A 21,746-nucleotide genomic window follows, 5' to 3' on the forward strand; every position below is an offset into this window, starting at 1 on the left:
GGGCGTCAGCTGTCAGTTGTCCCATCTGGTTTCAGCAGGGGTCCAGTGTTGCCCTTGCTTTTCCTCCGGCTCTCCACATATCTGAAAAAGGACTTTTTATTGTCCTTGATGCTCGAAGCTAGTTGGAGTTCAGTTTAGTTTCAAACTCAAATCAGTTTAGTCCAGGGGTCAGCAACCCTTGAACAAGTGCCAGAGTATGGCAGGGGAGGCCATTTTGCTTGGCATGCCACATATAGCCTGGGCTCTGGGCAGCTGCTGCCTGCCATAGAGCCCAGGATGCTCACAGCAGGCAGCAGGGAGGCTGTAAACAGCTGCACCAGGGGTCCAGAGCCCCAGCCCAGCTCCATGGCAGGAGCAGTGGCACCCATGCCTCAGGGCACACAGTGGGGAAGCAGCTGAGGGCTGCACTGCCCTGGCCCCTTCCCTGCCATGCTCTGAGGTGCCCATGAAGCTGCTGCTGGCAACAAGCCAGGCCAGAGCTCCAGACCCCTGGTGCAGCCACTTGCAAACTTGCAGCTGCCTGTAGCAGGCAGCAGGAGCCTGCCAGTGCAGCTCAGAGAAGGGGGGAAAGGGGTCAGGGCTGTACTATCATGACAAGGATCAGGTGCGACTCCTCCACTATCTTCCCCTGGCATGCCAACAGCTTCAAAGTCCAGGTTGCAGGGGGTTTTGGCACTTGGACCAAAAACACTGCCAATCCCTGGCTTAGTCTTTTATTTGTGTGGGTCTCTGATATAACAAGAGGAAGATTTTTTAAATGAAAGAAATATATGGAATGTACAAACCACAGAAGTTGGGATGCCAGTCTTTACTGCACCACGCTTTACTGAACTATGCTCTTTTAACAAAACCTATTTCAATTCTAAACACTCACAGCAACAGCTATTAATATTGACCCAGAATGTTCTGGGAAAGGGGTAAGTACAAAAGATTGAGGGGAGTGCAGGGGAGAGTTAAGATTACATAGTATGCTTCCTGGTATAAATAGCTATAGTTATTGTAAAACTTGTGTCTATTGGTGAAGAAAAAAAGGACCTTTTTGGTTCCTTATGTCTGTGGGTTACTGCATAATATGCTATGTGTCCGGCAATCTTAACTGATTTACACATAACATATAATAGTATAATTATAGCATTATATAATATATAACAGCATATATTACACCATATTACAAGAATATATAACATTAATACTCTATTAAAAACAAATAATGAGAAGGAACTCACTAGTTATAAAACATTTATTCACATATATTTCAATTAAGACTAATTCACTCCATACAGTCATGAATATTTCCAATGTATTGGATTTTGAAGTCTGTACTCCTTCTAATCTGTACTCCTTCTAAATGTGAACTTCATAAATATGGAATGTACTCCATATGAATATTTAACCACAAGGATTCCTTCCAGTGCTGCTAGATTTTTTGCAATAGCTGTTACTAAGGTGTCTTGAGGTTAGGCAAGAGGGCTGTGTATGTTTCATCTGTCCATTTTGCAGAATTGTCCATTTAAACAATAGCACATTGGTAAAGCTGGCAGTGTGCTTTCAAGTTTGTGGTAGTCCAACATTACATTTCTACAGGCGTGCATGTTGCTTTATGAAACAAAATGTAAAATAATGTGACATCTGAAAATGTGATTCCAGTATATTCTAAAGGAGACACCAAAATGCTCCAATTTCAGAGGAGCTTTAGAACAAATATATGAAAAGACAAACATTTTATCAAATTCTACAGCACAAACTTATTTTCCCCTGGGCCAGAAACCATTGGCTACACCCTATTAAAAATAGCACTTTATTCTTCTTCTGTGAAGGGGAGTGTGTTTTCTTCAATAAAGTTTGAATAAACATAGAGGTACAGTCAACATCACCTAGGATCAAAGTAACTGGTAAACAGTATTAAGACTAAGTAATATTCGATTTCTTTTATTCCCCATATTCATACAGTTTCTCCCTCAGGAACTGCTTCTAGTCAAACAGAATACAAAACACTTCAGCTCCACTCTGTAACTTGGCCTTCAACGATCAGTACCTTGGAGAAGGGCAGTGCTGAGACAGCTCCTCTTTCACTAATCCATCCCTGGCAGTTACATACTCTATAGTACAGGGAACAAGAGTGAAAATGGATCAGAATGGGTGAAACTCATCTTTGAAAGCTATTTAAAGTATAAAATAGCTGGGTGAAGGATTTTCAGTTCTATGAAATGAATAAACCACTTCTCTCTCAAGGGTCTACTTGAGAGTCCTCAAGACTCAATACCAATAAAAATATTTCCTACTCAGATTAGATGGCCTTTCCCATCACAGGTATGCCACAAGTAGGACTGTGTGAATAAACCATTTTTAATTCAGCTGCTGAACCATACATTAATAAATAAATAACCTATCAAACAGATTTTTATTTAAACTATTTTTCTCACCAAAATAAAAACCCAAATACTGAAAAATTCTGTTTCTGTTTGACACAAAACATTGAAGAAACTTAAAGAAAGCTAAAGAAACTTAAGGAACATAAAGTAAAAAACCAAAGTCCCTGTTCAAATCTGTTGTCTGACTGATTCGGGATAGGAATTTAAAATGAAATCTTTTATTTCCCACATGGGTGGACCAACCAGCAGCCTATTGAATATTTTTGGGTGGGTCTCCCTCAGTCCTCCTTGCTGACACTTATGAAATATTTAAACAGCAAGTGAAACAGAGGAAAGAAAAAATTCTTTAAGATGTGCAACCTAGGTGACAGACCCTCCCCTTTAATGAATGTTTAATTTATACGACTAGAACAGAATCAGTATAGAAAAGAATGAGAGTACTCCAATGCAGAAAAGTTATGACCTGGTAATTAAGGACATCTTCTTGGAGGTGGAGATGTGGGTTCAATTCCCCTTGGGTTGAGGAGGGACTTGAACTTGAACTTTCCCCCGCCCCCCTTCCATGAACTATTGAAATTGCTCAGCTCTTAAAGAAAAAGGGAGCTGACACTTCTATTTTTACGAAAAAACTCCAAAATTTCTTTGTTGGAAGTGGTGAATTCAATCTGAATTCATTAATAGCTTTAAAATGTTGTGGTTCTGTCTAAAACAGAACATTTTGGTAAATTTTACTATTTGTCAATAACAAATTCTGTTCATCTTTAGAAGCAAGATTTTTCTTTTGAAGACGTTATATGCATATGTGAGAAAAATACTGAAACATTTATATCTATTAAATAGATGCACTTCCCCTGATCATTTTGAAAAGACAAGTACAGAAATATGTGTGATGTATATGCACGTGAGCATTATTCCTTCTCCAGACAGGTGATAAGAGCAGCTTACCACAGTTCAATACATCTTTGGAAAAGTATTACCCTGACAATGAAGTTACTGGAAAAGGAGGAAGTCTGTCACTGCTCACTGCAAAGGGAAAACAAGAGCAATGCTTCATATGTTTCATATGACAAAATATATTGTGAAGGAAGTAAATTATTCTCACAGGTAGAAAGCAGATTCCACAATCTGGATGTGACAATTTAAACAGGAAAAGCCATATTTTAAGTAATTTAAAAATTAGTCAGAAACAAATTACACAGGTCAAGAGGAGAGAAGCAACAAGCTGTTCTAACAACATATGGAAACCTTTTATTTTTTTCCTGCAACAATGTATTGGTCAGAGGGATGGAGTAGGTTACTGAGAAACTCTAGAGATTGAGATTCAAGCATTTATACCAAAACAAACGTTTACATCTTTTATCACTGTAAGCGGTCAGTTAGCCTGCTGGCCTCCACAAGCAGGCTGCCTCCCCAAGGAGCTCTTCAGCCACTCCTCCCAAGCAAAGATGCGGCTTTGCAACAAACAAACAAACAAACCAAACCAAACCTTTCTGCCCCATCCCAGACTCAAGGAGGAAACCGTCTTTTGCTCTGGCATAGCAGCCTCGCACCTCCTGGCAGCACACTATTCCACTTATCGATTGTTTCCTCTTCTCTTGTGGGAGAGTGTTTAAAGCTCCCGCCAGGGGACTCTCTTCTTATCCCAACTCCCTGCAGCTTGGCTTTCGCAGCACGGCTGTCTTAAAGGGACAGATTGCACTGTTACACACACAGAGTGCAATTATTATCAAACAGGAACAGCATAATAATGGTAAATAAAAATGTTATTGTTAAATTCAGGTGCCTGGCCTCCAATGTCTTGTTTTCAGCAGAAATAAAACTTTAGCACTGCATTTTAAACATCTGTAGCTCTGCTGTCTGTTCAAGCCTTCCTAACAGGACAGCTCTTGTTCACAAAGCTTATACAACTCTACCCTGCCTTCAGCATTGCAAGTGTTTCACTAAAACATCTCATTCTTGATATGACCATGCTCCATTTCATCATGTCAGAGGGTTAACTTGGAAGAACCAAAAATGTAAACATAATTCCCAATTTTCAGGAACTTTGCCTTTCAGTTTCTCTGTATATGCATTTCTATGTTATCTATTTAGATGTTTTGGTCCTTCGAAACGTCAGATTATAAACTGAACCGTAACTGCACAAGTTATCAGAAATCTGCTACTTTAACAAAAAAATAAATAACTAAATAAATTAAAAGCTTTTAAAGCATTCACATACATTACCTGCATTTTATGTTGCCTGTCTGCATAATGGCCTGCAGAAACTGCACTGAGAGATCTGAATCAGAAATCAGGCCACTGCCCAGAAAAGCAAAATACTGAGCAGCCACTGATCTTGGCAGACAGTGAGAGCATGTGAGCAAGTGGATTTTTTTTTGGATATTCCTTTTTTAAAAAAAATAAACATATAAAAATGTTGGTATTTTCAGCTGACCTAGATTATTCATGTTTCAGTTTAGATTTTCCATTTTTGGGGGGGAGGAGGAGAACCAGGGAAGAACAAAGGTTTATGTTTAATAAGAATTATAAAAACAAAATTATGCCTTAGCTTTCAGTGGTCAGGACACAGAAAATCTATTCTAAAGAGTAATTTCCAGCTTCTGATCCACCATAGTTAATATTTGTAAAATCTGCTCTTGGAATGGTGGTGCTCTCATGTTTGACGTTAAGAACATCAGAGATCACTTTGCAGAACTATCCAGTTGACCTGCGTGTTTGGATAGAAATTAAGAGACAAAAAATATTTCTGGTGCTGCAAGACAGTTTTGTCTGACTTCACCCAGCTTGGGTTTCTCTTCTTTTCTGTCTTTGCTGTACTCAGAGTTGATTAAAGCATGTGAAGACATACCTGATCTGATTTAATAAAGCTAATCTCAGGCACCAATAACAGTGCAGTTGTGGTGGCATAGGGTTTTAGCAGCCAAGCAAATACCCAGGGAACTGGGTAGGCCTCTGCAGCCCATGCTGAAGTCTCTGCTGCCATGATTTTACCCGTGTCAGTACCCCAGCAAGGTAGATTAAAGGCACATCTACACATGATGCAATCATACCTCCCCAGTTACAGAAATGACCCAGGCTCTTGAGAGGAGTAGAATGCCCTTGGGCTACAGAGAATAAGAACAGTAGAAAACTTGCATGGATAGAAAACAAACTAGCTAGGAAGGTTGTAGATAAGCACATTCTGCACCCATAAACACTGCATTCTAGCTATAAACATGCAAAGCTCAGCATGATTTTTTCTAAACTAAGAAATTTAAACACAAAGGCTGGTTTGTAGATGTATGGGGAAAAAAAGGCACTCTACTTTAAACTCAGCACACTTCCACGTTGAGCCCAGTGCCCAGAAGAGGCATCGCGTCCATTGCAGCTGACTTTCGCAACGTCTATATAGACTGAGTGCTTCAGTGGGGCTTTTTTGGTGTTTTTCTCTAATAGCTGATTGAATCAGCTATTAGAGAAAAGCACCAAACAGCCCCACTAAAGGGCCTGATCTATACAGACGCTGCAGAGCCAGGTCAAACTAACACACTGCTACTTCTGGTGAAGTGCATTTTTTCCCCACATCTGTCAGTACCCAAAATTCCAATGCACTGTAATGCAACATATGTACCTCAGTCCAGTAGTAGCTTTGAAAAGCTCTGCCTGCATTTTCTGTAGGTTGGAAGCCAGATCTTAACAGTTGAAAAGTTATTTTCAAAACACTTAACTATATTTCAAAAGAGACCAAAGGAATTGGCCAACACCTGCCAAAGCAGTGGAACAACAGAGGATTTCTTTACAGGTAACATAGGAACACAGAGCAGAGGGGATGGGTATATGTTTGCCCCTGAAAGTTTTATACAAACTGATTCAGAAAAGATTATTCCACCACTTGCGAGACTTCCAAAAATGCTCAGAAACAAGCTTAGCAATTATCAGTGAGGGAAAACAGACCAAGCAGGGATCAAGATTAAATCAAGTCAGTGGTTCATAGGATATGCGGTATTCAGTTTGTCTGGAGATACATTTTACTGGTACACACAAAAGACTGTAGATTAAGTTCACTTGTAATTACTTGATTTACCATTCTTTAATTGTACTTCCAGAAAGAAAAAAACCCACCTTACTGAAGATCTGTTACATGTTTGATAACCAGCAGCATAAGTCCAGAGCTAGGTAAGGCTTCTATTTGTGAAATCTTTTTTGGAAATGGCTGTTTTTATCAAAAGACTTCCTACCAGATTACTGAACATAAAACACTGCAATTGCCAAAGAAGGAACTGTCATACTGGATCAGGCCCCAAATCTACCTTTAGTATATTGTCTCCAAACAGATTCCAGTCTGCACCGTACAATGTCTGTGGTCATGTCATTGATAAAGTAGGACAGCTATAACTACTACTTCCATTAAGTAGAACCTAAAGTCCTACTGTACTGGGAATATTTTAAAAATGCCACACAGTCTCTGCCTCAGTGTCACAATCTAGTTCAGGGCTGTCTAACTTCTAAGCAACCAGGGGCCACACACATAGTGCAGGCTGCACCAGTGGAAGCAACATGCCACACAAGCCAAATCAGCGTAGGCTCCCCAGGCTGCATACTGCATGCCATGTGGGTAACTGTGTCCCCAGCTCCCATCCCTCCTTATTCCAGTTCTTTTCTCTTTCAGTCCCAATCTTTATTCCTCAGGTTACTCATTCCAGTCACCATCTCCTTGCCCACCTCTAGTGTCACTGCCTCTGATTTTCCTGCCTTAATCTCTTCCTTGCTACTTAAACCTTGTAATCTCTTTGTCTAGGCAGTCTACGGCTGCACAACGCTGCATGGTTCCAATGGCCCCATAGGCTGTGCCACCCTGCCATGTCCCTGGGGCAGAGGCAGGAAACAGAAGCCAGAGTAAGGAAGGGGAGCCCAGAATCCCTGAACAATGGGAAGAGTGGCTGTGCAGGGTGAGGGGGAAGCCCAGGGGGGTCACAAATTAACCCCTCATGGGCCATGAGCTGGAGGGCCTTGATCTAGTATAAGATGCAGTTATTGGAACAAAAGCTGAAGAAAGAAAAAAGTACCATATTTATTTGCATACCACATGCACCCTGCCCCAAAAACTAGTTCTCCAAAATAGGGTGCATGGCTTAAGAAGGGAAGCTGATTTTCTGCCTGTAATAAAGAAGCATATCGATGCTATAAAAGATGGCTGCTGCTCCTTTACATCCTCTTCCTTCCACCCCCCCCAGCAGTGGTATGGAGGCAGAGGCAGAGTCCAGTCTTCAGCAGCAGCTACAGTTTTAAGATTTTCACAGCTGAACTGGAGCAGGGACAGAATCTAATCTTCAGTTCATTCACCCTCCCTTTCCTGCTCAGGCAAAAGCAGCCAATTCAGCTGTGTAAAGCATAGCTGTTGTCTAAGCAAGAAAGGGAGGGTGAGTGAGCTGAAGATTAAGTTCTGCTTGTTCCATGAGGCTGTAAATCTTTTTTTTTCCTTCCTTCCTCCTTCCCAAAAACAAGGTGCATGCTTGCATCTTATGGTATGCAAGAAAATACAGTAAAAGTGGCAAGAAGGCATAGATATGTAGTGTGGATATGTGAAGGCTGGAAACTTTAATTTATCTATTGGGAAAAAAAGAGAGACATTAGTGATGTCAATATTTTCTGCTAAAATTGTAAGTTTTCAGAACCATAGTGCCAATTCTCTTATTGATACTTGTCTCTCCTGCTGTTCACAAAGTACTTAGTGTTGATGTAATTTCTGAAGCAAAGGAGGTCTGTGTGTGTGCACATGCACGTCCACATACACATGTATCAGTGGAGATAAACTTTGTGTAGTTCTCAGACCTATGTAAATTTTAGGTGCAGCCCTTGGGCTACCAATATTTTGCTGGTGTGGTCCATTGAGCTGCAAAGTTTGGAATTCATATCAAGGTCTGGTCAGCTACATCCTAGAGCTAGCTACCTATGGTGGCTGTCCAGTATGCTTCAGTACTCCTCACCTCTTCCTCTTTAAGCTTCTGTCTCCGTTTTTCTTCAACTGCTGCCCTTTTCTGCTCTTCTCTTTGCCTTTGTTCTTCAAGTTTTCTCCATCTTTCTTCTATTTGCTTTTCATACTGAAGTTTTGCTCTTCTCTCTTTCTCCAGGATCTGCTGCTCCCTGGCAGCTTAGATAAAGAAAAAGGATCACTTAATTTGCTGTTATTTTTCCCCACAAAGCCTTTTTTCAACAATATGATAACAAAGAAAACAAATAACAAAAATACAATTAAGGCAAATATACTGAACACTTTGGCACAGTAAAATTAATATCACAGGGCATTAAAATGAAGCATATGAGTAAAGAAGAAAATAAACAATAATTAACTAATATGACAGGGTGGAAGCTCACTGGAATTAAGCACAGGTTAGACGAACATGTGTGGAATGGCTTAGGCAGGGATGGTCCTGCCTTGAGCAGGGGACTCAGTCTCTTGAAGTCTCTCTCAGCCCTATATTTCTGTTATGTGTAAAAAACATTCAGGACTAAATCAGTGACCTACATTTGTATAGGTTACAAACTCCTCCGTACTTATAAGACCCAATTATTTCCTGGGGTGCAGACACATGGCTACTTTTGACCTTAAAGGGAGGCAGAATTTGGTTCTTAGAACTTTAAAGAAGATGCTGTAAAAGAACCTCTGAAGAATGTCGAGCTAGCTCACAAAGATTTACATAAAAGTTCTGGAAAGTGTACCGTTCTGATAATGCTTCCATATATTTTAGTTACCTTCTCTTCTGGCTATTTGTATAAAGAACACTTATTTTATTACGAGGTTTGCCCCCTTGCTTGCTCCACATAGAGAGTCAATCTTTTATGAGTAGGCTTCACAGAATTCAATTTTTATTTTTAAATTTTAATTTAATTTTGACAGCTAGACTGATGTTTATTTTTAGGCAGACAAGCTTCTTTAGGTAAATGTGATATCTTTTATTAGACCAACTCCCTATGCCTGAAGAAGGGTGTTTGTGCCCAAAAGCTTGCAAAGAACATTTTTCCCAACTATTTAGTTGGTCTACTAAAAGATAACACATTTACCCAAAGAACCTTGTCTGCCTGTGTCCTTAGACCAACATGGCTACAACCAACACCCCTGAAACATGAATGTTTATTTTAAGCATTTATTTTGATTTTTATAAATTAAAATTGTTGGGATTGTGGGAAACTAGGGGTGTGAAGGCACACACACACACACCCCTGCTTCCTCCACCAGTCCAGCACACAGCAGTTGTGGGGGAAGTTGCTGTAGTGCCAGGCTGTTAACCTGCTGCCCGGCCCCCATGCACAGTGATGCTGAGCTCAGTGCCTATTTTCCTTTGTCCCATGACAGTTGCTTCCCTTGCCTTCCCCTACCCGCCTCCTCCCCCAGTAAGGAAACCTCTGACTGCTGCGGCAGTATCTGCCCTCTGCATCCAATGACTTGCTCTGCCTGCCGGCTCCTGCCCAAATTTGCAAGGGAGGGCCCAGCTGTCTGGCACCCTGCAGGCATCAAGCTGCAGAGGTGGGGACAGACAGACACAGTGCCCAATCCCCACTTCCCCCCCACCACCTCCAGCCACTGCTCAGTAGGAGCCCACCCTATTCTTATGTCCCCTTTTTATAAATTTTGAGTATTAATGATGAAATATTTTTTCACTGGTCTGTGAGTAAGGCAAAAATTGACATTTATCAATAAATATAAAATCCTCCCGAGCCTATTTATAAGACATTAATTTATTGCTATGGAAACAATGATTGCAGCATTACAGACAGGACTGTTACTTCAGGCTTGCATGAGGGAATACATAGCAATGAATACAATAAATTATTTAAAGAACTCTAGTGCTCATGCAAACTTCCACTGTGAAATGGAAGAAAGCAATAATTCAGGATAAAATTGCACATGCATGCACATGCACACCTCTCCACGTATTTTACGCACCAAAATACTAAATTAAAAACATATTATTCACACTTCCCTAGTCAAGCACGTGAAAGTCAGGAAAAGCCAGAATTAAAGTTGCCAGTCATGGCTCCTTATTCCAGTCCCACTCTCATTCAGTCTCAATCTTTATACCTCAGGCTTCTCATTCCAGTCACCATCTCCTTGCCAAACTCTAGTATCACTACCTCTGATTTTCCTACCCTAATCACTCCCTTCATACCTAAAATTTGCAGTCTCTTTGCCTCGGCATTCATGGTTCCACCTTCTGTCCTCCCTGTGCTTTCTCCTTAGTCTCTTTCCCCACTCAGTCCTAATACCTCATCTCATTGACTGGGATGTGCAAATGCTCTCGCTGGGACTTAAACCCAGAGGTTCTTGGCTAGAGGGTCTTGCCCTTTTGCTTAGGGTCAGACCAATCACCATATTTGGGGTTAGTAAGAAATGTTATCCCATGGTCAGATTAGTATGGACTGTGGGAGTTTTGTAGTTTTCTGCAGCAGGGGGCATGGCCCTCTTCCGGGATCTCCTGAGTGTATTTTATTAACTTTCACAGCAATGGGATGCTGGCCACTGTGGTCCACCTGATTCACCTGTGGCAGATTAGATTGTTATGTCTTGTGAGTGTGTCGGGGTTGACTGTAGTTTTGCTAATAGGTTAGACAATGGATTTGCACAGGCTGGTTTGGATAGAGATGATCCTACTTCAGCCAGGGAGTTGGACTAGATGAACTCTGGATGTCCCTTCCAGCCCCTTTTTTCTATGATTCCATGAACTCCTGTCTCCTTATCTGATCTGCCCCCAGCCGAGACCTCCAATCATCCTTTCCTCACTCCCTGTCCCCACTTATTTCTAGGCCTGCTCTGCCTCCTTGTTCAGTTTTAGAGCTCTATACCCAATGCCTTGCCCAACCTGTCCCACCTCTCTCCTGAACTCAGCTTCTTGTCAGATCCATCTCCCCAAACCCCAGCTTCCCCTTTGGAGAATGTGGGAAATGTCTATGCCATTTTACAAAAAGTTTGTGCAACACAGCTTAAACTTTTACCTAGGTATTGTGTACTCCTAGGACTGAATGTGTCTGGTGGGATAGGGGAATGAAAAATGGTGTTCAACACACTGGCAAGTCTGGGTTAGCGTGAAAAAATTAACAAGGACTGTCAACATTTGAAGAGTTATCTTGGAGATGCAATGATGACTAGTTATTAGTGTTTAATAACTAGCAGACAAAGAAAGCAGAACATACAAGAACAGAATGACTATACAGAAGCAAAGAACCAAAGTGTCAGGATGTTGTGCTAAGAACTGACTGTCCACTGCAGTAATGAAGGTGACATCTGAACGATGCTGCAAAGCAGTGCTGCAGATATGAAAACGTGTGTAAATCTTGTTCTTCCATTTAATCTATGGGCTCTAGGGCCTCTGACGGATGCTATTTTTGCACACTACAATAGAGCACTATGGACAGGTGCATATGCACAGCGCTTGTGGCTGGAGTGTGCTGGAAAGGACATTCTCCAGACAGGCGGCAATAAAGGCTGTTCCTAGCAGGGGACCCTATCTGTGAGCTCACTGACAGGCTTGCCACCATGGCAACAGCTGAACAAGGAGACCTCTGAAGACTTTCCCAGTCCCCAGATGCCTGAAGAAGATCCCAGTGGGCTTAGGGCTGCAAGTGAACTGCCCCAAATAGCAAAAGCTGACCGGGGGTTTCTACTTCCTAAGCACAGCAACAGGGACAAGGCTGCTTGTTAACCAGTCCTCCAGTGACAACTTCTTGCTGTGTGTAGTCTATCTGGAAGCCAGCTGCTCTCCTTTCTTCCCTCATCTCCCAGGAAGGAATGCAGGGAGAGCAGAGCACTGTGGGATAGTGGGAAGGGGTCTCTCTTCCTGGCCAGTTGTTAATGCATGTATGCATTTTCATTTACCTGCAAGCAGTGAGAAAGATACATAATCCTAGAGGTAGGGAAGAAATCTAGTTTTGCCACTTTTATCAACTCAGCATTAATTAAAATAAAAATGGACTAAAATTAGCATTAAAAAATTGAAAAATCAATCTACCACTTTAAATATTTATTTAAAGATTTTTTTCAATTAGAGATGTACATTCCAGCATCCTAAAAGCCAATCTATCACGTATAGCTTGCCATAATATTTAATAGCACATTTATCTGAGATAAAAGTTATTCACTGTTGTACCTAGAAATCAACTGAAAGAGTCTTTGATTATGCACTCTTGTTCCTTTAACACTAGAATTAGATTTCTCTACAATTTAGCAGGATTTAAATTTTTTCAAGGTGACAAAATACAAAAGCAAACTGGACCATAATATTGTATGTTGTTATAATTATTATAATATTCCATTACTTAAATAATGCATGAATAATACTGAAAATGATTGTTTTATTGAAATTAATGGCTTCTTAAATTGATTGTTATTTAAATATTGTATATTTTAAAGTGTGATGATATTCCTGCTCATAATGTAAAGCCTACTAATATATACAGCTATTCAAAACATGGCATACGTCAACTTACCAAGGTATTTTTCTCTTTCTTCCCTTCTTTCCTTTGCTAATCTTTGTCTTTCATCGGTTTTTAGAAATCCATCCACAGCTAAAGTCAAAGAGGAGCGGAGGAAAAAAACAGTGTTAACAAATTCTAGATAAGTCCAAAAGAACCAAAAAGCCACTATATTAGAATAAAGTCTGTGTGTATTCACGGGTTACTATATTAGGATTTGGGGCTTTTACGTTTCTTTTGTTTAGTTTTTAAAAAAATAAGCTTTGCTGTGGACTATAGAAGCCAAAGCAAATACTAAACCTGAATGCTTTTTCATCCAAAATTCCTCCTGCAAAAAAGTGAAAGACAAGGTTTTTGCCAGGGACTTTTTTTTAGTATATCTTTAGAAAATACCTTGATAATTTCATTACCATATATTCAAATTTATTAAGAGCTCTGTTCATAAATCTCTGGCCCACAGTTGGGTGCTTAAGCATCACAAAAAGGTGCAACAAATTCTTTTTTGTAGCATACATAAGCTATTTTGTGCAAGGCCTTCAAGGCTTTAAAGTGTTGTGGGTGCTAAATGAAGCCAACGATAGCATCCACTGCTCTTCCTACCTTTCAATATGCTGTTATGAGACCTCATTGCCTCCTCATTTATGGATGAGTAGTCATGCAAAGTCCCTGGAGTAACACTGAGACAAGCTCACTAACATTAGAACAGCATAGTATTACTACACAGGAGTACAGAAGTTGTTTCCCTACTGCTGCGTGTCAAATTTTCCTCTCTTTCCAGAGAGGAAACAGTCTTTCAGAGCTGGCTTCTGAAATATGTCTCCATTATTATCTGAGATACTAGCTAGCTCACAAAGACCTAGCTAGAAGGACAGTATTTTTTTTTTTTTTTTTTTACAATACAGGTTTCCCTCGCTTTATGCAGGTTCTGTATGTGCAAATTTGCTCTTATGCGGTGACCCTTTTAATACCAAAACTTTGTTATATGTGAGGTAAATTCACTCTCATGTGATTGGTGTGGTGGAAGCTCGCAGTCAGCTATTTTGTTTGGTGCATTGTGGGAGTGATGTTCACCAAAATATCCTGTGTGGCTCTGTGCTCCTCGCTCATTGTCTGCAATGTGTGTTTCTGTAATTGCCATCCCCATTGTGGTAACATTCAATGTAGCAATTTGAGATAGTTATCATAGCATATAAATGATAACTAACAATTGTTCTGTGAGACTATGGTTTGCATATATAGATGAATGAGTGTGAAGTGAATGGAAAATTACGGAAAGAACAATGTGCAGAAAAACAGGTTAGTAAAAGGCGGAAGAGTTCCAAGGAGAGGCTGAAGGCACCGCTCATAACAGACACAGCAAGGAGATAAGAGATATGCCAGCTGCTCTGAAGGACAACACTCAGAATGTTGCAGACTAAACTCATCTGTTTGCCAGTGAAAAATTACTGGGGTTCAAACAAAGAAGGCGCAAAGTCAAGAATGGCGGAACCAGTCACTCAACGCCAATTTCAGGCCCTATGAAGGGGAGAGACTTAACAGCAAGTGTTTGGGTAACACTTGGCATACTTCATTGGAGCATAGACACATGTCTGACAAGGCCCCCCTCCTTATCTCGCACTCCTAGGCTGGCCACCTAGTGTAGTACCGAGCAATGGACTTTGGTAACTATAACATCTGCAGACTAATTGGGAGTGAGTGTGTGTGTGTGTGTGAATGTATGAGTGCTCTTTTGAATATTCTGATCAATAAATGCAGCATCTTGCCTTATTCCCCCCACTTATAAGTCTCGCTTGTCCTTTTACGCAATTGGTAAATTGTGCAACATCACCACCACCCTGTGCTTGTGTATTGTCTGCTGTTAGTAAGTACCAAAATTGCTGTGTTAAAGTGGTAGAAATGGGTCTGGGGGTCAGTACAATCAAGGTCCTGGAACGTATCCCTATTTGTCACATTGTAAAGTGGGTTCCCTTTATGTGAATTCAAGTTATACGCTGCTTTCCAGGAACGCATATACAGCATAAAGTGAGGGGAACCTGTATTAAGTCCTAGAAAGGATAATTTAACAGGTAGACTTTTGACAAAATAAGAAACAGGGAACTCAGAGGCATAACAGGACAGTCAGTCTCTCTCTGTACTCTGGAACAATTAGCTTGGTGGATCTTCAGAACCCACATGATTAATCACACAATTCTAGTTTTTATGTAGCCTTCATTCACTGAATTAATGCACGTTTTTGCTTTTTTCTGGGATAGTGTCACTAAATTATGAGGCCTCTACTGGGCCTCACTATTTATTTTCAGTATTCATCCAAACCTTATAAAAGAAGCTGCACAACCATCTACTGTAGCTGGCCCTGTATATTTCAACTGTTGTTAATAATCAAAGTTATTTGCAAGCTGGCATAGCAAGGGTTCAAACAACAACAGATGCAGCACATTACAACAGCGTCTATAACAGCATCTAACGACAACAGAAGTCTATAAAGCTCTATTCATAGAAAGGGTAAGTTTCTTGGCAGATAAAAGAAGCCAGGGTATATGTAACTGGGAATGGCTGGACATATAATACAAGGAATGAGAGAAAACAGGGCAAGGGATGGGGACTGGAGCCTATGTGGAGGATAAAAAACTGGAATAAAGGGGCAAGGACAATTTATAGGACACAGGACAAAAGAGGCAAGCTTGAGTGAAACAAGTAAAAGAGGCTGAATGAGCTAGCACAATGGGGGCAACAAGATAAGCCCCATGCCCTTCACAAGTGCCACGTTTATCTCCTTCCTTGCCCAACCTGCTGCTCTTCTCCCTCCCTGGCCTGCCGCCATACACAGAAGCTGTGCCCATGTCATCTGTGGCATGTGTGCTTCAGGTTGTCCATCCCTGCACTAGACTACACGCCACTCCAGAGCCTGGAATGGAACACAAGAGGAATCACCATTCCTCTGCTGTCATCAGATGCCTACAGAACACAAACATTCCCCATCTCTCTCTACTTCTGGCTCATACAGAGGATTATGACCTACAACTGCTATCAGTTTGGCAGAAGTTTGTGTGGTAGCCCTGGTGACAACTCATACATGTCAGCGAGATGCTACATTGGGGTGGGCTTTATTTCCCAGGAGCCCCTGCCCAGGTCACTGTGGCCAGTTTCCATGGAAATCCTAGCAGTGGCAGGGCCAAGCAAGACTATGCAGCCAGCTCTGGCTCCAGACCATGCTGTCACCAACGCAAGATCTCAGCCCCAGAGCAGGTCCCTGCCAGTTCTGCTGGGGCTGGCCACCACAGAAACTCTGGTCCTGCACTGTCACAGCTCCACTACTGCTGGGGTCTCTAGGGAAACCGACCGCAGTGATGCAGACAGGGGCTCATGGAAAACGGAATCTGGCCATATCTGCCATTTTGCCCATCTCTATATTACGTTAGAATATTTGATTTTTTAGTTTGTTTAAAAAAAAAAAAAAACCAAAAAACCTTATGAAAATTACACACGCATAATACGGAAAATTATGGTTGCAAAATCAGGTGCTTCAGTTAGGCAATGCCAGAACTGCCTGCGCAAACTTCATATTGCTCCTTGTGCATATGCATTGTGGCACTGTTGCATAAGCTGGAAGATGTGGGGTGGAGAAGGGGACTGCAACTGAATGTTACTGAAGAACCTCATTCTGTCTGTGCCTGTGTCACATAGTAAGCAATGGAGAGAACTAGAGCTCATGGAGGTGAGTTAGGTGTCTCTTATGTACACTGAATGCAGTGGAAAATAATATGTGATCATGTAATAAAGACTGTATCAGAATGCAAATTCATGATGAAGGCACAAATTAAGATAAAATTAATGTGTTGTTTATAATTAACATTTAACCTGCCTGTTAAAACACATACATGCTCTAGTGGAAATAACATTTTGCAATACTCAACTAGCTATTTCACTTGTGTAGCAATTAATTTGGGAATTATTTTTTTTTTTACTGCAAGAAAACATGAGGCCATAGAGTGGAAACACAGAATGGAACAGGTGTCAGCAACCTATGGCCTGTAGGCTGAAGGAGTCTGATCTGCCACAGGGGGACTGGTGGCACAGACCTGTGCCACCCAGCCCATCCTCTCCACAGTGCTCCCCTCTGCTGTGGAGCTTGCAGCTCCACCCCATCTGAGCTTGCAACCACTGCAGAGAGGATATGAGTAGGGACCTACTAAACTCGAGATGGCTGCCAGCTGATTTTGCAGCAAAAACGTAGGCCCAGCAGCCATTTCACAGCACCCTCGCCTGCAATGCCTGATTGGCCAAGGGGCCCCTGTGACCCCACCCCTTGCTGCTGATTGGCTGGGAGGGCTGTCTGTTATAAGGCCCTGGCCCTTGTCACTGATTGGTGCAGAGGAATGGGGCCATATGACAGACAGCCCTCCCAGTCAATCAGCGCTGTGGGGAAGGGGCAGCAGCCCCCTTGGACTGCCCATCATGTGTGCAGACCCCCTTCCCCCCACCCCCTCCACAGACTGTGTAGTTGGGCCATAGCATGGTGAAAACTGCTGGCTACCTCTGGGGAACCAGCATTTTATTTTCAGTAAGCTTTTTTCGTTTTTTGTTTCCGCCATTTCGGTAGTTCCGTAATAATAAGGGAAAGCACAGGCAGCTGGCCACTCTAAAGGCAGAGACTTGCAGGCCCATGGCAGGGGCTGGGTCACAAAGGTCGCTTGCAAAAGGTTGGCAACCTCTGTGTCACAGTGCGACAGGTGCTGGGGGATGGAAGCCCCAGCTTCGGGGTTTGAGTGATGTCAGAGAGATGTGAAATAGCCCAGTAAGGGCTGGAACCAGAACAAGCTTACGTGCTTCAGGTGCAGCTGCAGAGTAGCACTCAATGCCACCTGTTCAATTTTTAAGCAAGCTATTGGTAAAGCTGGAGAAGCATGGGAAAATGATGCCAGATGCCCACACCAGGGACCGACTATAAGAGCAGACATGGAGCAGCATGAGAGCAGCGCAGAGAGGCAGCGTGGCTGCTTCATGCTCTCGATCAGCGCTCCCAGCAGAGTGCTGTGCTGGCTCCACAGAGGGGATATCCTGGAGAGTGTGTCTCCTGGGTCCTAGTGTGGACACCACCTGGGAAGAAGGAGGACCCGAGACCTCAAGGCTTGGTGACCAGAGAGACACAAGTGAGGCTGAACAATACAGCCTCCCTTATCTTTGTTTTGTTTTCACTTTTTTCTTTTTTTGCTTTGGCCGAGACCCATCCTGTCTGATAGGACACTGCAGGGTGAGAGAACCTGATTGCTCGGTGAGGACCCAAGGTGATCACAAGAACTGGAGAGAGCTGATCCTATGTTGATGACAAAGTCCTACTGAACTGACAAGACTCTTGATTTAATTGCAAGTCCAGGGTCTAGACTGACTGTGATCTAAGGACTGGGGAGACTTTGACTAGGATTTAATTTTCTGTTTTTCCTTATGACTGGACTGTTTGCTGAGATTACTTATATTGGCATGCTGTCATCCCAGGCTGGCCAATTGTGCCAAATCATCCCACTCAGTATCTGTCAGGGTATGACATCATCTGGCTTGGCTTGCTGCATTGATCCCAACTGTTAGCATCAAACTATATACCAACTACAGGTTGGCATATAGATGGGGTGTAGGGGAGGAGAAGCCCCAAGAAACGTCCTTGCCAAGTACACCTCAGGGTGATCTTTAATAGGAGTGTGCGAAGTGGACCCTATTCCATTCGGATTTGGCCCAAATCAGGGACAGTGATTCAATTAGTTGATTTAGATCACTGTCCCTGATTCAATTAATCCAAATACGAATCTGCAGATTCAATGCTGATTCGGAGAATCAGTGATTCAGACACAGACACAACTTTAAATGTTTTTTCTACATACCTTGAGGTACCAGCATGGCTCACAAAAGCTGCGATGCTGGGGCACATGGAGCATCTCACAAGAGTGTGTGTGTGGGGGGGCCCCTCCAAATGCTTGGCGGTAAACCCAGAAGTGAACCCCAAAGTGAACCCACTTCTGGGTCCACTTCCTGGCGGTGAACCGCCTCCCCCCCCACGCTGCCCTGGTTCGGCAATAGGCCACAGGGGACCCAAGATGTCCCCCCAGGAAGCACCAATCATTGAGCCAGGGGCCCCCCGTGCGCTCCCTGGCAGACCCGGAAGTGCTTCTGGTCCACTTCTGGGTCTGCCGCTGAGCACGCTGGGGAGCCCTCTGCACTCCTGTGGGACACTCCATCCACCCCACCATCGCAGCATTCATGAACCGCCTGCTACCTAGAGGTATGTAGAAAAAACATTGAAAGCTGTGTCTATGTCTGAATCGCCAAATCTTTCAGAATCTCTCCGCATTGATTCAGAGGGTTCCGATTCAATTTGGAGAGATTAAAGGGTCCTCTTGATTTGATTTGGATTCAGAGATTTGGCCACTGAATCGGGCCGAATCTCTACCGAATTGAATCAGGGACCAAAGCTTTGCACAGCCTTAGTCTGTAACACATAAGGAACCTCCTCTAATTTATTGTAAAACCAAGACATGTCAGGTAAGCAGGAGGAGACCTCCCAAGGGAAAAGACTGCAATGACCCTGAGTGCCAAAACCAGTAAAGGCCCAAATTTGGGTAACATGGTCCTGAGTCACCCAAGAGCTACTGGTCTGGCATAAGCAGGTACACTTTGGAACAGAGTGTAACAATTGTAAATGTAAATATTTTTTATTTAACTTACTAGGAATGCAATCAGTTATACAAATTTAAATATTTTGGATAGCAGATGGCAAATGGCATACATCAAATAAGCTAACATTTAAAACAAAAAATATCGTCTGACTACTAGCAGGAGCAAAGAAATGATTGAAAATGAAACAAAAAAAGTCCAGAAGATTTAGGACTGATATCCTGTATACCAAGTCTCAGGCCAAAGGTTTTTTACAGCCAAATCAACTCAGTCCATTAAGACAGGGTTTGCAGCAGTGAAGGACAGAAGTAAAATTGCAAGTTATAAGCACTTCTTCAGAAAAAGATCTTAGGACCCTCAAAAATCAGTCAAAATGTCTATTCTCTAGCAGCAACAATACATGAAAAATAATGAAGCCTTTTTTCAAAACTTAAATATTCAAAGAACAAACATACACATTTATTTAATCGCTGCTACAATTCATTTTGTAGAATTAGATAGCCTTTGGGGACCTCTAATGATTTATTCTATGACAAACCTGAAATGCCAGAACATTTATACCTTCTTTACTTGCTGTTTCTATGGTAATTTGGAGAACTGAAACTAGGACAAGCCTACAAATCTCAAGACTTGATATACCATTTATGCTGCCTTTTCCAACAACAATATTCCTTTTTTTTATATCCATGTTGCCCTCCTTCAAGGGTCCTTGTAGGTTACCCTTCCAATGGAACAGAAAAATCAGTGAAAGACTTGGAGTGTTGTAGCCATCGTGGTCCAGAAAATATAGAGGGCAACGGTCTTGGTGATAATTTACTGGAACTACTATATAGTTGGGAGAGATGTTGGAGAAGCTTTCAGCATAAAGTTCTCTTCCTGACACGAAGAAGGGTGCTTTGTGCCCAAAAGCTTGTCCAACATCTCTCCCAACTATGCAGCTGGTCCAATAAGAAATACCACTGGATATTTATGCAGTCCTGATAGGAAGACAAAGCACATGAAAGCAGTCCATTGTTCCAGAAATCTCAGCCCATACATCAGGGCCTAATTTCCAAAGCCTAGGCACTCCATGCTCCAAACAGTCCAATGATCTGCAAATAGAAAACGCAAAGTAGACAGAACAGTTTGGGACCTACCTAGGCATCTCTCCAAGTATGACTACATAACTAAATCCAACATTTCTTCAAAAACTAAAAACTTAAGAGCACCCTGACCAAAATAATTTGTAAGATTTTGTACAAACAGTGCCATCTGGTGACTTCTGCCTAAAAATACTAAAACAGTGTATAAAATCCTTCAAAAAATAATGTAACGCAAATTAATGCTAGACAGATTCAATGTTCAAGAAACAGAAGAAGCAGGAAGATGAGATTTACTTGAGATAATTATTTCCTTTTAATTATTTTGGTAAAGGGATGGCCATAGCCCTAGCTCAGTGAAGTAAAATTAAAACTATGGTTAATTACCAGAAAACTCTCATGTACGTTTCAGAAATTAAAAGAATGGTAATCGTGATCAGGACATTTAATTTTCCAAAAAACAAACAAACAAACAAACAAAATCACCATTAAACCTCCAGAACAAATTTTGTCAGAGTTTTTATATTTTTACAAAACAAAAAAACACTGGCTTGTCTGCTTCTTTCATAACCAGCTAAAAATTTTTAGTTTTTAGAAAATCCCTTCCCAAATTACTGAACACTGATATTTTCAAAAGAAAGTTCTTTTTTTAAATCCATTTATCAAAATACAGTTGATTAGAAAAAATGCAACCAGCTCTATATCTAAGTTCACAGAAACCACAGTTTATCATCTTTTACAAAAAGGTGACTGCCAATCCAGATGTCACTATTAGTATTACAGCATCCTTTTGAGTCAAGCCACATATACATATAGGTTATGGTAATGGTATATTTTTAAATAAGTTGTACTATATTGATAAAAACTTAATGTACAAGATGCCAGTTTGAAATTCATAATAGGTCTGTCCTTCCACCAATACCTGTCCACACTTCCCAACGTTAAAGGTTTGTACATAATGATATTCAACTCAGTGCTTCACAAAGTCATCTGTACCACGTATTGCAACAAGTGAGTCCCATTTATTCATAGATTTCATAGACATTATGGGTGCAAGGGACCAAGTAAGATCATTGGGTCCAACCCCCTGCCGAAAGGGCAGGAAGTCAGCTGGGGTCAAAGGATTCCAGCAAGATAAGTATCCACATTTTTTTTTTTTTTTTTTTTTTTTTTTTTTTTTTTTTTT

General features: G+C 41.6%; 1 protein-coding gene across 1 annotated transcript in view; it reads right to left on the bottom strand.

The window, feature by feature from the left end:
• The window catches only part of MAP7D2 (MAP7 domain containing 2), a 194,876-nt gene that overhangs the window by 67,371 nt on the left and 105,759 nt on the right, over positions 1-21,746 (bottom strand). Inside the window, exons 3-4 of the mRNA XM_019523860.1 lie at positions 12,834-12,911; positions 8,339-8,502 (exon numbers count right to left, since the gene is read on the bottom strand). Coding sequence (XP_019379405.1) covers positions 8,339-8,502; positions 12,834-12,911 — 242 coding nt within the window. The remainder of the gene's footprint in view (positions 1-8,338; positions 8,503-12,833; positions 12,912-21,746) is intronic.

Source organism: Gavialis gangeticus, unplaced genomic scaffold, assembly GCF_001723915.1.
Source record: "Gavialis gangeticus isolate Ggan-Ray unplaced genomic scaffold, GavGan_comp1, whole genome shotgun sequence".
NCBI classification, from domain to species: domain Eukaryota; kingdom Metazoa; phylum Chordata; order Crocodylia; family Gavialidae; genus Gavialis; species Gavialis gangeticus.